General features: G+C 28.6%; 1 protein-coding gene across 2 annotated transcripts in view; it reads left to right on the forward strand.

Annotated features, from left to right (window-relative positions):
* Nucleotides 1-13,946, forward strand: part of LOC129958856 (uncharacterized) — a 51,172-nt gene extending 37,226 nt beyond the window's left edge. Inside the window, exons 1-4 of one of the 2 annotated variants that reach the window (XM_056071587.1) lie at nucleotides 2,328-2,381; nucleotides 2,698-2,828; nucleotides 2,962-3,055; nucleotides 12,296-13,946. In XM_056071587.1, the coding sequence (XP_055927562.1) occupies nucleotides 12,370-13,347 (978 nt within the window). In that variant the 5' untranslated portion in view covers nucleotides 2,328-2,381; nucleotides 2,698-2,828; nucleotides 2,962-3,055; nucleotides 12,296-12,369 and the 3' untranslated portion in view covers nucleotides 13,348-13,946. Of the gene's footprint in view, nucleotides 1-2,327; nucleotides 2,382-2,697; nucleotides 2,829-2,961; nucleotides 3,056-12,295 lie in introns of those variants that run through there. The other variant, XM_056071579.1, reaches the window with a different exon arrangement.
* The last annotated feature ends 3,172 nt before the right edge of the window (nucleotides 13,947-17,118 follow it).

Raw genomic sequence — 17,118 nt, forward strand, 5'->3', positions numbered from 1 at the left:
GGCATGGTTCGATAATTTCACAAGACTTTTATCGATCTCTTTCCCATAGTAGTATACTACTATTGTAGCTCCTACTTTATTTTCATCTTTTGAACCATATGTAAAAATTTCTATTCCATCCATATCTGGTATTTTAATTTGAAAACCATGAATAAACCATTCTTCAGGATGTTGTTCGAACTTGTCAAAATACATCTGATAATCTTTTTTGCTGAAGCATTTGTTTCCTATTTTAACTTTATCACTAGAATTTCTTATTTGAAATTTAGTGAATATTTCCGTTGCTCTGAGGTCCATTCTCAAAATTCCCGTTATCACTTGAAGGGCTTCTGTAGAAATGGTTCTATAAGCCCCAGGCATAATGTTGAGAGGGCGCCGTTCGATTGAATTTTATGTTTCTCTGATTTTCTTTAGATTTAGCCTATGTCCCGATGCTCCGTGATCGAAACGAACAAATGGCTCAATAGCCCCAGTGTAGATTCTTCTTAGATGGTATTTCCTTTTCCCATAAAATTTATCCGCAACTGTCTCTAGTTTATATGTTAATACATCCAATTTTTTCTTGACCTTACTAAAATGTGACGTAAATTATAATTTACTGTCCCATGTAACTCCCAAGTATTTCATTTGATTTGACACATTTATATTGTTATTGCCCACTGGTCAGCAACCAAATGAACGCATTCATGGCCTTATGGCAGGAAGTGTGTCCCTGATGGAGTAACCCATCGTCGTTTGCGAAAATGAACGCCACAAACGGTTGTAACCTGACCACAATGTCATTTAATCACAACTTTAGTGTAATGTCTACAATAACGGTAAACTCTACGAAATGAAGTTCTCTAATAGAACTATTAAGCCACCACTAGCTGAATTGTAGCTACCCGGTTAGCACAGAAAATTGCGCAATATTGTAGAATAGGATGAAATGAAAATGGCCTTAAGAATTTTTTTTTTTTAGATTTTAGTTTGGTAATACTGCTGAAGAGATGTCTTTTAGGTTCAAAAAAAAATTTTAAATTTGTTTGCAATATTACATTTAAAATATTATTTTAAATTATATATAAATTATATAAACAATATTATTTTTAAAATGGGCTTTTAAAACTATTTCTAATGTTTTACTTTGATAATAGTACGTAAAAGTGTCCTTTTAGGTTCAAAAACAAAATTTAGGTTAAAAAACAATTTAACAATATTGCGAAATACCGCAAAAAGCTTAAAAATTGTAAAAAAAATTGAAAAATTATAAACTTTGATAAAATATTTTTATGAATTTTTCGTTCATAAAATGTTACAAAAGATGATTTTAAATACATATATAAGCATTAAAATTGGAAAAAAATTATTAATTACAAAGTATAATAATAAAAAAAAAATATTTTCATGTCAAATTTTCCGTTTCTTACTTCTATATCCTTCTGAGCCATGATTACAAATGTTACAGCTCAAAATGTTTGTTTCTATTTCCTTGCCACATTAAACTGTTTTTTAAATTAAATTTTGGCATATTTAAACGTGAGTCAGTTTTTCTCTTCAGTATCCTTCTCTTGCGATTGAACCACGAACATTTTGACCAGTCCACCACAGCCATTAGCCTCATAGCTCTTTCCATTGCTTATATGTGACAAGGAAGCCGGTGGCCAGTAATCATTTCTGATGCACTAGTATTTTTTCCCGTTTTTGATTAAACTTAACTATTCTCTGTTCTTGTTTCTTTCTTCCTCAAAGCGCTTGTGGTAGTAATATCAAGATCAGCAATAACCATTTTCCTGTTAAAGCGTTGATCGTTTAGAACCTTTTATAACTGGCGCTTTTTTTTTTCTTTTATACAAGTCAGGAATATTTAATAAATGTGTAGCTTCTTCTCTAAACTCTGTGAGATTGGAATTAAACTTATGTGAACATTTTCTACTTTTAAACTTTAATAAATTCCTGTATTTAGCATGATAAGCTTTTATTATTTGTGAAATTCTTTTGCTAGTAGCAACAGGAATAGAAACTCTTGACCATATTTGTTCTTTTATGGGAACACCTAAAGTGTCACATATTTCGCTTACAGAAGGATCTTTCTCTGAAGCAATTTTGAGGTTATGTCTAATATAATAGTAGCACTAGATTCGTCAGTAGTGTGTTCAACTTCAAGCAAATCACTAGACTTCCCAAAAATAGAACACTCCGATATTGTCTTGATTTGAAAGAAATAGTTTTCCTCTGTAAATCGAAAAGAATTTGTTTGAAAAGAATCAATAAAATTTAAATTTTAAAATAATTTAAAAGTTATAAGTTTTAATGGAAGTACAATTAATAAAATTATTGATGATTATAGTTCTTTATAGATCAAATGAAAACAATCAAATGGCAATCTTCAATCAATCAAGGTAAATACGTTACCATAAGCATGTTAAATCAATTTCTTTATCACATACTTAAAATGTTGATGTCCATTTATCAAAATCCATGTAATAAAATGTCCATTTATCAAAATTGTTGATTTTATTCGCTATTTCAATTTTCATGCGACATTCTTTAAGCTTCATGTACTAATAATCTATTCCTAAATCAAATTTTTCATGTTTCAAATTAATTCTAAAGAACTTAATAAGAAACCCACAGATGCACTCTGAATTTTCTGATAATCAAAATGAAATTTCAAAATTTTATAAACTCCTTATCTCCTATGTTTATTCATTTTAGGAGATGTCTGAGTATTTGTTTAAAAAGCTGATTCTTCTGATTAAAACTGCTACAACCTTCAGATTTGATTATACATTCAAAGTGCTTACATTTGCACAAAATGGGAAAGTACCGTTTGCAACAATTTCAAGGTAACAAATTTGATCATGACAGTAAAAAACTTTCAATAATATTCTAATTAGAATCGACAATCAAAAATTATCCAACTTTGAATAAGAAAAATTGCTCAATTTTAATAAAGAAAATATGTTTCTTACCCTATAGGAATGATAACAGAAGCAGCTTTCGATGAGATTTGACACTGATACTTTGAGTTAGATTATTTGTGAGAATTTGACGAGATTCGAAAGCAATATAAGTAAGTATTTTTATGTACCCTGTAACTTCCAAACATTTCAAAATATTCTGTAATAATACTATTTTTTTAATGTCCCAAGAAATAATAGAATAATAAAAAGTGTATTTTATCTTTTTTTTTAAATTTTTGAGATAAAATTGTACTTACAATTATTCATGACAGATTATTCTGTCCATTTTATCCGTACTAATAATAAAATTGACTATTAATTGTTTGTGTGAATGTATTTTCGAGTTATAAAGGACATATGGCGGATCACAAAGCTTTTAAGTTTGATATAAAATATTTCTATAATATTTTATGTGATTTTATAATTTTATTTTTTGAAAAATTTATTATAAAGTACTTCACAAATTATGAAATATTTTTATAAATTATAAAAATATTTTATAATATTTAACGTTTAAAAATTTTAAATTTTAATAATAATTTTAACAAAATTAACTGGTCAATGGTTTTAACTTAACTGGTTATGTCAATGAAATGTAAACACCCCACGATATTTTCGAAGGTTTTGAACAAAAATGATTACTGTATGAAACGAAATACAAAACAATTAACTTCGTATTGATGTTTATTTACAAGATAATTCTTTTCTTTTTTCATAATTAAAAAAAATTAAAATAATATATTTTAAAGCACAATTTGTCATTAAAATTTTCCTTTATTTCAATGGAAGTCATGACAGTTTTGTTGTTCAATGAAATGTTTAAATCATATATTCTAACCTGATATTACAAAGAAGCATTTTCAGTAAACAATGAACTTTAAAAAAAAATTATTTTTAAATTGGTCGATTTTTTTACAATTATATTTGCCTCGGAGTTTTATAATTTTTCAATGTTCATTCTAAAATATTATTAATAACATTAACCATTTTCTTATAACAAAAAAAGTGTGTTCATTTTTTTTGCCATGTCTTTTAATCGATTTTTTTAATTATTCAAAACTAACTATTAAGTATTTATTTATATCATGTTTTTTTCTGTTCAATGCATTAAATTAGTACCAAAAATTTATTTTTTGATAAATCGTCCGATATTTGCATATTTTCTAAGCAATTTATTTGTATTTATTTTTCGGTATGCAATTCTATGTTTTCTCTATTACAAATAATCTACCCTAGATATTATTAAACTCGGTTATGTAATATCAATAACTAGTTACCATTTAATAATATTAAAGTGATATCTAATATTTTCTTTGTTTTTATTTTATTAATTATACAACTAATGTAATTTCAATTGTTATAAGGGATAACTAAATAATTTTTTTAAAAAAAATCATTATATTTAACTCATTTTTAGAAAATCATATGCCTAAAAACTGTTTAAAAACTGTCATATCTAAATCATTAAATAAATTACAAAATTTTAGTTGTTTAACGTATCTATGTTAATATTATATGGAAACAACTTGTTTGTTTAAAATAATTAAACTTTTAAATAACATATCAATACTAAAGAAAAGCCTGCAGTGTCACTAATGGAAGAAAAACAATAGATTTAATGTAAATCTTATGAATTGCTATTTTTAATGTTGATTTATCCATTACTATAGCTACAAAAGTTTGTATTTATTTTTTTCACTTATATGTATAAATACAAAACATGAAAAAACTGATGCATTTGATTTCATTGTTTTTTAGTTTATTTCAATTGTACGCAATGTTAAATAACACGATACTTTTTATTCTCGTATTCAAAATGGAAAATGCTGAAGTCTCTGAAAGCAAATATGAAAATTACATAAATAAATAAAAATGCATTGAAAAAGAATTTCTTTTTTTTAGAAACAAAAAGCCTGCATTGTTTGACAAAAACAACGCGGTCCTTTTTTCTGAAAAATGGAACAATGTTACATTCAAAACTTTACTCTGACACTAATCATAATCTTTACTTTGCAAGTCGAGACACAGCCTGCAGTTAATGTCACTGAATAACAGCTAGCGTAAAGCCTTGACTTATGTCTATGATATTCAGTACATGTATACTGAAAATAGATAAATACATCATAACAATTTTTTTTTTTTTTTGAAATTTTAATACATTAGAACTTGAAAAAGGTAGATTTTGGCCTTTTTCTGCTCAAATCTATCTTAAGAAAGGGTATTTTTTTTTTAATTAGTAAAATATTATTTCACAAAAATTATCGGTACATCATTTTTAAAAAAATATCTTTTAGTGATATCCTAACATAATGTAATGTAGAAATTTTTTCTCTTAATTTTTATAATTTTTAAATAATGTTTTGCACAATTTCCAGCAATAGTTTTCCTTCATTTCCTTCGTTTAAGATTCCTGTCGTACTTCATATTTCTTATAATTTTTTTATTATCTCTTAGGATTATTCTATAACAGCTTCTCTAATGTTTCATTTTACTAGAATAAGAAAGAAATTATTAAACAATGCTCATAATTCATTAGAACATTTATTGACTTAAATTAAATTTATTACTTAAACTACCACATAATTATTTACTTCATTCAAGCCATTTTTTTTAATATACTTTTATGTCTTTTATGAAGTTTTCAGAAATTAGGCGTTGATTCCTAATTGGAATAGATGTCCTGCAAATATTAAACCATATTTGTCTTAAATAAAATACAAAGATCGAAATAATAGAAATTATATATAGTTAAAGAAAAAAAAATTAATGTATTTCTTCTTGTATAAAATATTTTATTTCTAAAGTATTTTATTTAATATAGCGTTCGCTTGGAAAATTATAGTTTTTTACATTTAGTTTTCAGCGAATCTTATTTCTAAATATTATAATTTGATCTTTTGTCAATGTCATGGCAACACGTAACTAAAACTTTTTTGTCATGCAAGCATAATGTACTCATGTGGGTTAAAATTTATTTTTATTTTGTGTGAAATACATTAGAAAATATGCTTAAGATAAGGTTTTAAAAATGATTTAAAATTTTTAAAAATATATACAGCAAGGTAATAGTCATCACTAAAAAGATAATATTTTGTGTCTTTAAGATGAAATAAAAATCATTTTTTTAGGTATCATAAATTGTAGTGGTAATACGAGAAGGTTTAAAATTCTTAAAGCTCGTTAATTCTCAATTTTTAATTAATTAAAATTTTTAAAATTTGAGGTATGCATTTCCAAGTTCCAAGTATAAATGCGCCTGTTTTGGAACTCTAAGTCAAACTGTCTACCAATACACAGGCATACACACTTTCATCTCTTTTATAAATACACAGAATTTCTTTTCTTAAAAAATTCCTGATTTAAATATATTCAAGTGGTTGTTTTACTATCATATATTTTTCAAGGATCTGATAAATATCAAAAAAGACTACTTCATAAGTAAAATATTTATTTTTCTTTTAGCTGTTTATCTTTTTTCAAAAATATGCAGCATATTTTCGAATGCAGTTTGTATGAAATTTAAGCCAAGCAAGCTACATTAAGAAAAAATCATTACTGTTATTATCGATGTGACAATATAATGACTTATACGCTGGAAGAGAGTTAAAATTCGCAAGATAATGAATAAAAATAAGTAAAAATATCTTCAACATTTAAAAATGAAAGTGCATGCAAAGCATATCTTTTGACTAATGATTTCATTGCATCAATCTATGTATGGTAATTTGGGGCTATTTTGACACAAAACAAGAAAGGCAGCTTAAAATCGGTTTAATCTAGTTAATGAAAGGTATTTCTTCCTACATATTACAATAATTTTTCGCCCATTAAAAATATTTCTCTATCTACCAGATACTATTTGAGCATTAATAGCAGTCCGAAGTCAGCGCGAGGATTTTTGCCTTTTTGCTTCAGATGTCGTTATACTTTTGCGGTATTGTTTTCGGAAAATATAATTCTTTGTGGTTGTTCTTTTTTTAAATTCTTTTATTAATGTTACATCTCTGCTTTTTATGACATTTTGCGCTTGAGAATCACATAATCTTAAAACTCTTTTTTCGTCTAAATAGCCTTTGAAGATCATTTGCATAATCTACCATCAATTTGCACTTTTAAGATTATTTATTGAAAACGAATGCTATCCGTCCAAGAGCTGGAAATGTTTCATAGTTGGTTTTTTGCCAAATAAATTTTACGGAGAGTTTCTGTTTTTATTTTGTAATCCATCAGTAGGAAGCATTTTTCTGATATCCACAAAACAATTTTTTTGCCTCTGTCCGGTCAGCAGGCATTTTGCCATACTGACCAAAATCTGGCCGTTCACCAGTGGAGTGTAAGCACACGTACTTTCTCTTTTAATTCTATTTTGAACTAAAAAATGTACGAAATCTAGTCCAACATTCTCAAGCCCTTAATCGATTCGGAGAGTCTTTATTTTGCAATTCATATTGTTTTCTATGTAAACTTTCAATTCAAGAAATGCAGAATTTACATAGCTTTTTATCTAAAGAAATAATCTACAAATCGGGAAGTTGTCAATGGATGTTGCAAAGTGAAATGTTTTTTCCTATTAAATCAACATACATAGAATGTGTTAACATACAACATTCAGACTGTGTTAACTTTATTTTATTATGAACTTTGATTTTATTTTCAATTGTTTTGGAAATTGAGAAACAATTTGTCTACCTTGGATATACTCTTTACAGTTCTCAATGTGACATTTAGTTGAAAATTCATTCCATATACCATATTGTGCGCTTACAATTTTTGCAGATCTTTTTCACTCAGGTTGGTAAATGAAAAAGATCTAATTTTTGTTCGATTTCTGCCACAGATGACAGAACAGAACGCCGTCTCATGCCCCCGTATCCGTGACCATTCTGGTCACTGAACGGTTTGGTGGGCATGTCACGAGAATTTTATTTAATTAACAAAATATTTACAGTAGGAAAACGAAACAAAAATAACTATATACAGAATTTGCAATTATATAAGAAATTATATCATGATGAGACCGTTTACATAATTTTTCAACTTAGAAATGTAATTTGTAGAAATAAACTTAGAAATATAGTGCTGAGAGATAAAATGCGTAAAAATATACATATTGCCACAAATGACAAACCGTTTTCGCGTTTAGAAATGTTAAGGTTTTATTTTTAGAATTAATCACTCTATTATAATTTCGTTGAAATTTATAGTAAAGTTATTTGCAGTAATCTTAGAAACAGACTTTTTCAATTAGTGATATATAACATATTTTGAAGAGTAATTCCTTTAATTTGATTTGTGATATGAATATCGTATGTCACATCTCCATTGACAACAGCTTTTACTGTTTTGTCTACAGCTACATCTGGCATCGATAGGATTAATTCTGTAAACAAATCAAGGCAGAAAACATTTCTTAGTGAATCAACTCACTATCTTGATACAGTGCCAAAAGTCACTTTTTTATTTTGTCTCGTCAATTTCCGCTATCATCGCACTGTTGCATTTGAATGATTTGTTATACAGTATCCGATTTTACATGCCTTGCTTCTTCCGGTTTTATCTGGCTTTCTGTCCGAAAATTCCACAATAGTTATATTCTAACTGAATTCTTGATTGTTGTTTTTGTATTTTCTTCCATAGGCGTTGGGTTGGCGATTTTCGTTTTGTTCGTAACTCTCATGCTTCCTTTTCTCAATGTATAGAGCTCGTTGTAAATCGAAGAAAGTCAAGATTTCTTTATTTTTCCTTGCGTATGATCTTTAATTAGATCTTAACAGTTCTCTGACAGAAATTAAGATCAATGAAATCGTAAGATGCATGTGACGTTACCCAGTGACGTATCGCATCACCAGTATGACATCATCATAATTGATCGTAATTGGTAGAATATTAAATGAAGAGGGAAAAGGGAGGTAAACTGCATATTATTTCCAACATATTGTTTGTTATATTTTCAAAACCCAGGTGGCTCGGGCTTGGGCAACATTGGGGCGAAGACTCAACTCCATAATCTTGAATTCACATTTGAAACGTGGTGTTCAATTTCGTCTAAACAGTGAATAGAGACCAAAGAAAATATCTGAATATGGGAAAATGTGAATTCCTAAAACAAATGCCACATTGCTGGTATGTCAGGAACATTCAGCAACAGAAGAGACAGCATATGCTTTAAAAATTCAGGATAAAACATCTCGGCTTATTGCTCTGGCTAGCGGCCATGTTTAATGTCATTTTTTTTATTGTAGCTAGTAGCTGAATAGTTTAGAATAAGCTTTAATCGAAATATTGGTATTTTTGTATAGTCAGGAGTTGATAGCTTATATATTCAAATCCCCAAAACGTTTGCACACCAATCATAAAGTCACTAAGATAAAATGTAAAAGACTATTTTCGGATTTTATTTCATTTCTGCAGATCAAAAACTGCCATCCGCTCCCAGTAACTCACTGCTCCTTTTTTGTTGTGGTTGATGGTTAAACAGCTAGAAAATTTTAACACTGAATGAATAATCAGTAATACATGAAATTTGGGAACTTTTAATAAATGAAACAAATAAGCAAAGACATATTAAACATCTAGTGCTCGTGTTAACAGGCATTTTTGAGAATTAAAAAAGCAACTGTTCAAGACACTTTTATTGCTAATAATAATTTTAGGTCCCATTGACGAATGATAATAATTGGTAGCATATATATCGTGCAAATAGGGAGTCATTTCTAAGAAATTCGCCAGGGTCAGTGCAACCCAAAATGTACACCGAAGAAGTAATCAATACATTCTTGAAAGCTGCTGTAAAATTAAGAAACATAAGAATTTAATTGAAATAGAATTTAAATATGATGGAAGTTGAAACATACGTATGAAATGTATACCACAGAAGTGTTCAAAATCATTCAATAATAATTTTCATGTTGATTCCAATACCCACCTATAAAAAACTTGAAACCAATTATTAAATGCTACATAGCAGTGATGTATGAAAACAAACTACAAAAATTCAATTTTTTAAATATATTGTGAAATTGATTAAAATCCTCCTGCTAGTACTCCTTATAATAACTTCAACCTAGAGTTCTGGTCAATTCTCAATCAGAAATATACAGTAATTATAGATCAGTTAAATTTCTTAAAGTCTGAAAAGAATAGTTTCGTTTTACTTTAATCCCTTAACTATGAAGCCCCTGTCTCACTAATGAATCGAATAATGGTATTTTCCAAATATTAAATTAAAATTAATCTTTTTCATAATGATTATAATTTTATAACAAAATTAACTGAAATTCATGAAATTATTATATGTCACATGGGTGCTTAGTTAAATTAATATACAGAAGGCTTTCTTTGATTATATTAATAAGGATATTATGGATTAATAAATACGTAATGAGGATATCACACATTAATAAAATTGAATATCAAAAAATATATTCAGTTTAATATTTGAAAAAAATTAGAGATATTTTTATCATTTTCTGTTTAAAAGTTAATTTTCTTCCTGAGGATTAATAACATTATTATGAGTTCAAATTGCAGCAATGAGTCCTAGCATTCAGGTTTTGACCAGATCTACGGCATATTAAATTGAAAAATCGAATTTAATGAAACCTGTTTTCTTTACATCAATTCAATTGAAATATTTCCCTTTTATTTCACAATTTTTCGATGAAGAACAATTATTGCAAGTATCATTATTGAATAATTATCAAAAATATTGTAGCATGCGTTTTATTTGGTTTAATTATAATATTCTTGTGTTTTCTGATTTTCACCGAATGGATATTTTAGTCATCTTCTCCACCTCCTCCATGTTATATTAGCCCTATTTAAAAGATCAGTGCAAAGGATTCGTCAATTCTTTTAAAATATCTAAGACTTTGTGGAAAATATAGCTGCTACCACATGCCATGTTATTATGCATTATCATCCTTGGTATAATAGAATAACTACCATATTAATCCACACAAAGTGTATGAACACATGTACTATATATATATATATTCGATTTGTTCTTTAATTCGTGGTTTCTTGATTCCGTATATTGTTATTTGCCTCCGTATCTTGATACCGTACGGAGATAAAAATCTCAAACCACTTGTTGCATCTGAAATATCTAAATCAAATGCAGTGTTATAACACAAAATGGCAATTTGTGCGCATTCCGAAAAAAATTATTTTTTTCTGCCACCTAGCAAAGGAAAAAGTCCCCCCTTCCCTACTTTTTTTTTTTTTTTTTTTTTTTTTTTTTGCCGCCTCGTCTTCACTTTGTCTCAATCCCTCAACTGATCTGCTTAAAACAAAACTATTGCTATCCTGCCACAGCCAAGGTATTTTATCTGGTGTGTCAACATATTTATATAGCTTTTATTTTCTTTCCATAAAAATAACAGTCACTGTCGTTTTAACAACAGATTTGCTTTGCATCCTGCTCTTGTGGCGGTCTTAATGAACTCTTAATTTAGTATGTGCATTAAATAATATCATTTTAGTTTAGAGACTATTTATTACCCCACATCCGATTTCCCTGTATATGTTTATAATGAGTTCCATGGGAGTTCCATGTTTGTTTGTTTTTTGTTGTTGTTGTTGTTTTTTCTATTGTTTTTTGGCTGATTGGTTGCAGTTACCTGATAAATGATATCAAAAATGTAGAATTTATTTCTAATTAGAATTATAAATTTCCTGTGTCCCAAAATTCGCTTAAGTTTTGAATTTTGCGCCATTAGTTCATTAAAATATTGTCAAAGAAGGAAAAAAAAACATGATCTGTCAGTGTGATAACTTACAGTTTAGGATCGCTACACGAATGGAGTGGTACACGAAAAGATAACGATTTTTCATTGTTGAGCAATATTTTAAAAATAATGAATATTTAGCAACTACAGTTCACGTGCCTCATACCATACAGCCTGAAACACGATTCACGGAATGGGGGGGGGGAGGGATCGTGGACTCAAACAATCTTCAAACGAAACCTAAAGAAAAAAGTAAACGTTGCTGAATCGTAGGACGTGGGCAAACAATTCTGATCATCAAAATGGAGAAGGAGATTAATTCAAACATTAACTAAATTAATTCTGAGATTGTATGGAATATCACACCGACCATATTTTATACGAAAATTGCAAACTATTGGTGCCAAACCTTCTTTACTTTTAAAATTTTGCTCAACAGTGAAAAGGCGTTGTTCTTTTGTATTACGAAACATGTTTAATTATTCTTAACTGTCACCTATCACGCAGTCTTTTTATTTTTTCGTTTCTAACCGTTTGTGGCAAATATGGCTCAAAATTCAAGTCTTGCATGAGTTTTTGGACACAGCATAAATATTTAAAACGAAAATTCTTTCATTTTAGCTATGTTCTGATTAACCAGTTTTCGGCACATAAACAGGCATTCCAAAAGACGATTATATGATCTTCAATCAGCCATGCCAAAGCAAAGTAGAAGTGATAAAGTTGGAACTAAAACTTATTTCTCCTGGAAGGGACTCCTGCTGGCTACGATTTCTGCAATTTGCTATTCTATTGATGCTGTCTTTGTCAAATCGATCAAGAACTTGCATCCTATTCAACTGGCACTTTACCGATTCACCGCCCTATTCTGTATGTGTATACCTGAAGTTGTCAAAAGTGGAGAGAATCTACTTGGACCAAAAGATGTTCGCTTTTTCATTTTTCTCCCAGGATTCCTTGGAGGAATTAGTATTTTCCTTGCTTACACATCTTACCGTTTCCTACCACTTGGTGAATCCTTCATCATAACTTCCAGCATACCAATTTTCGTGACATTTGCAGCTTTCATATTTCTCAAAGAGCCGTGTGGTGTATTTCAATCTTTCCTTGTAGTTTTCACTGTCATAGGGATCATTTTCACTACCAAAGTACCAAGTCGTCTGATAGGAACAGGCGTTGTCTATACGACTGAAAATATCTATGGTATCCTTGCAGCCATTGGATCACTTTTCTGCAGAACTTGTATGATGCTTTCAATAAGAAAAGCAAAAAAAGCTGATCATTCAGTCATTATGTTCAATTACAGTTGGATATCTCTCGTCGAAAGTCTGATCTTGTTGCCAGTGCTGACAGATTTTAAAATACACGAATGTGGTATACAATGGTTTTACATTCTGGTTCTTGGGATTATTAATTACGCTGCTCAAACATTTCTAACTTTATCTCTGAAGTGTGAGTTTGCAGGGCCTGTTTCTACCATAATGTCAGCTGTTTGTATTATCTTAGCATTTTTATGGCAAACATTTCTTTTTCATGACATTCCTGATTACTTCACAATTACTGGTGCAGTTATTGTAGGACTTTGTATTGTATTAACAAGTGTGAGAAAGTGGGTTTCAGCTCTTTCTGAAAATTCATCACAACGCCAGAAGTTGAAATGGATAATGATTTGATTCTTTAACTCTCTTTGGCAATCCCATGTGTCAATTAATTAATCTCATGTACCAGGTTCATTTAATCTCATGTCTCAATTAATCCCATGTGTCAGGTTATGAAATGTTAAACTAAATTTATGTCTTCTAAAAAGAAATTCTGCGTATAAAAAATTTATTTTGGATGCATTGAAATTCTATGATATTAACTGAATCAAACCAATAACATGAATCCAAATCAGAAATCCTGATATAAAGAAACAGCAATGAAACCTAAACTGATGAGAGTTTAAAAGAATCATTAGCATTGATTGTTCATCTATTCCTTTATGTATGGAAATCTTTGAAGGAACTGCTGTTCTTGCATACTCCTACACTTGGATGTAATTGCTAACAACATCTAAATGGCAAGGAGCATTTGAAATGGTTAAAAGATCAAATTTTCATCACTATCAAGTACACAAGTCGGCCTACTTACCTGTGAATAACTGTAATCTTTGATTTCAAACTATTCCTCATGCCACTGCAGCCGAGAAGCAGCCGAAGTGGCAAAAGATCAAACATCTTCAATTTCAATAAATTATACCAACATACCTTCTTGTCTATAACTTTAATTCTTGAATTTGAATTGTTGATATCATCTCTAACACAAAAAAAAAGGAAATGGAAGAGAAAGAAGTTTATCCTCAATATCTATTAAGCATTAAGACATTTTTATCAATGAATAACTATTGGTGCCGCATGAAGGATGAAATGCAACAAAAATGCTGATAGAGGTGTGTTTTTTGTCAGTGTTAACAACTCATATCAACCGTACCATGTCAAAGTGCAATATCATAAACCATCAACAGAGAGTGACAATAACCATAAAAAATTATTCAAACACAGAAGATACAGAACCAAACTGCTCCAAAATTTTAGAGAAAAAGCAAATTACAAATGCAGGGGACACAATACAGATAAATAAATAAGACATATAATATAAAAAACAATAATAATTCAGAATGCTAGAAGAAAAAGAGAAAAAGAAACTAGAAAAGGCCACAAAACTGCCTGTACAAGGAAAAGGAATGGCTCTGAAACCTGCACTAGAACTATGCGTTACGAACAAAACAAAAGTCAAACTGGCAAAGAGACTTCCAATAACATGCAGAATTAAGCAATGTTTGAATAATAACTATCACGGGAAAAAAATAACTATTTGTAATCATAGAATATATTTTATATTCCTATAAAATAAATTATATAATTATATATGGCTTACATTTATTTTTTTTCCCTTGTAAACTAATAAAAAGAAAACATCTCCCACGGCAGGATTGTTTGGGTTGTATTTTTTATTGGCATTAGAGCCATACTGCGCCAGACTTATTATATTCCAACTACAGGGAACATCACTGAACGTCATTCATTAGCAAGTCCCTCTTTTTAGTACTTAATTTCCCCTTGGTCCTGAATTATTTTTATTCAGTTGAATGCTGAAAAAAAATCTTTATAACGTCGTATATATTCGATAGTGCGTCATAATAAACCATAAGAGATATTATCTATTAAATATGTGAATACAGTTTAAAATTGACTAATTAGAATCCCAAATTACATACTGCAATAATCAAATCTAAAAATCTTTCTTTAATAAAATTTATAAAAAAATAAATAATAAAATTTATTTATTTGAAAATTTCTAAATATGGAAAGAAAAGTAAAAATGGATTATTTCAAATAGTTAGTCGTTTTAATTTCTCTCTGTGCTGATAATTTAGTCAAAATGTCGCAATTAATCAAATAAAAGATTTACATTTCATTATATAGTTTGTAAAAATTCATTTTAGAAATATATGTATGGTTACGCAAGAAGAGTTATCAAAATTAAAATACAATAATTACCATTTAATGTTTTAAAGGTATTAAAAAATTCCAAAATGTTTAAATTATATTATTAGTGTGCAAAATTACAAACATAATAATATATTATGGTATGAATATGAAATTTAAATAATAAATAAATCTGCATTGCTATAATGCAAGACTAAAATAGTAAATTATTATTCGCCTTTGAAAACAGCATTAAACTAATAAAGCATTAAGAAAAATTTGCTTGCATTTTGGAAAAAAAGATTAGGAAAAAAATGATAGGCTAAATGGAATCTTGAAAAATATTTTCTCGCAGCGATTTTCTTTCTCTTTTTAATGAAAAGATTCAAAAGTAAAAAATAATCCACTTTTTTTTCAATTCAAAAAGTTCTTGCAAAACATAAAACGGCTTAAAATATTAACTTCTTAAATATCCTTTAAATGCATCATAAGCTCATTCAATTATTCCAACTCAAATTTATTTACTGAAATTAAACAATTTAATAACGCAATGATTTGATTACAAATCACACATATAATATAAGCATTTCAAATATTCTATGAATTATTATTTGAATCAGTTAAAATACACAGTTACAAAACAGAAGGTGCATATATTTAGATAATAAGTAAGTAAAACACTTAAGGATTTAAATGGAAGGTAAGCCCACCCATGCAGTATAGAATTCAATTACACGATGAGTGATATACACATTTATATTATATATGACTATGACATAGCATGAATTGACTCCGAGAATCAGTAAGAACAGAACAGTTTCATCATGGGTTTGTTTATTTTGCTTCGAAATTTTCAATGTATGAAGCATTAAAACATGCCGTAATGCTACAGTGACGTTAATGCTTTAGTAAATGTATTGACTGTCTTTAAAGACCAACTGGTTCTCCAAGAATTTGTATTTTGTTTACTTTAAATTCGAAAACTTATATATATATATATATATATAAATCATATCTATGTTTCGGCCAAGAAAATTAAATTTAAGCATCAAATTGTGACAAAAATTAAAGCCATGTTTGTTTAACAATTTAACACCTGCTCTGTTCATTGTACATATGACGTAAAGGCGCTTAAAAATATAATTATATGGTTCATTTATCATCTAATTTTCGGGGTACAAAAATTTCATTTTTCTTGTAAATTACACAAATATTAAACTGATTTCTTTCATTTAAATTTCAGCAACGGTAAAGACTACTGAGGTCAAATATTTGATGAAATAATGAAATTGATTTGAAATTTAATGCAATAAGGCAATCTACTTTTCAAAATAAAACAATGAAATATTTTTAAAGCATTTCCAAAATTCATGAAAGGTGTGTGCACGATTATTAAATTGCTATCATTGTCTTGGAAATTCACTCATTTAATATTGCAAAACATCAAAAGCATTTATTTATATTGCAACACACACACGAAGACATTACAGTAAATGATTAACTTTATGATATTCAACATAAATTAAAGGAAATTAGGAAAACACTGGGAGGATCTTCAAGCATATAGAATATATGTGACGTAAGTGTCTAGCAGCTGGATCATGAGCAGCTTTGACAGCTTACATAATGGTAGATTCTATTTTAGAATGAAAGGGATTTAGAATGAGATATCTAATACATTGAAAAGATGAATTTTTCAATCTTAAGACGGCGTAAAAATCGTCTATTTGCTATCATGATTTCAAGGATTTTGCGGAAAACCATTTCATTTAAAATTTCATGAATTAAAATTCTAATCAAAATTTCCAAAAATCGCTCCTAGATGCACATTTCTACCTTCCAAACTATATCTGTGCCAACTCTGGGTATAATGGTCTGTCTTGTCGAGCACCAAATACACACATTCTTAGAAGTGATAGAGACATATTAAAAAATATAGTGAATTTAAAGGAACGTTTCAGATAACGTTAGTAATTT

The sequence above is a fragment of the Argiope bruennichi genome, chromosome 2, assembly GCF_947563725.1.
Source record: "Argiope bruennichi chromosome 2, qqArgBrue1.1, whole genome shotgun sequence".
NCBI classification, from domain to species: Eukaryota; Metazoa; Arthropoda; class Arachnida; order Araneae; family Araneidae; genus Argiope; species Argiope bruennichi.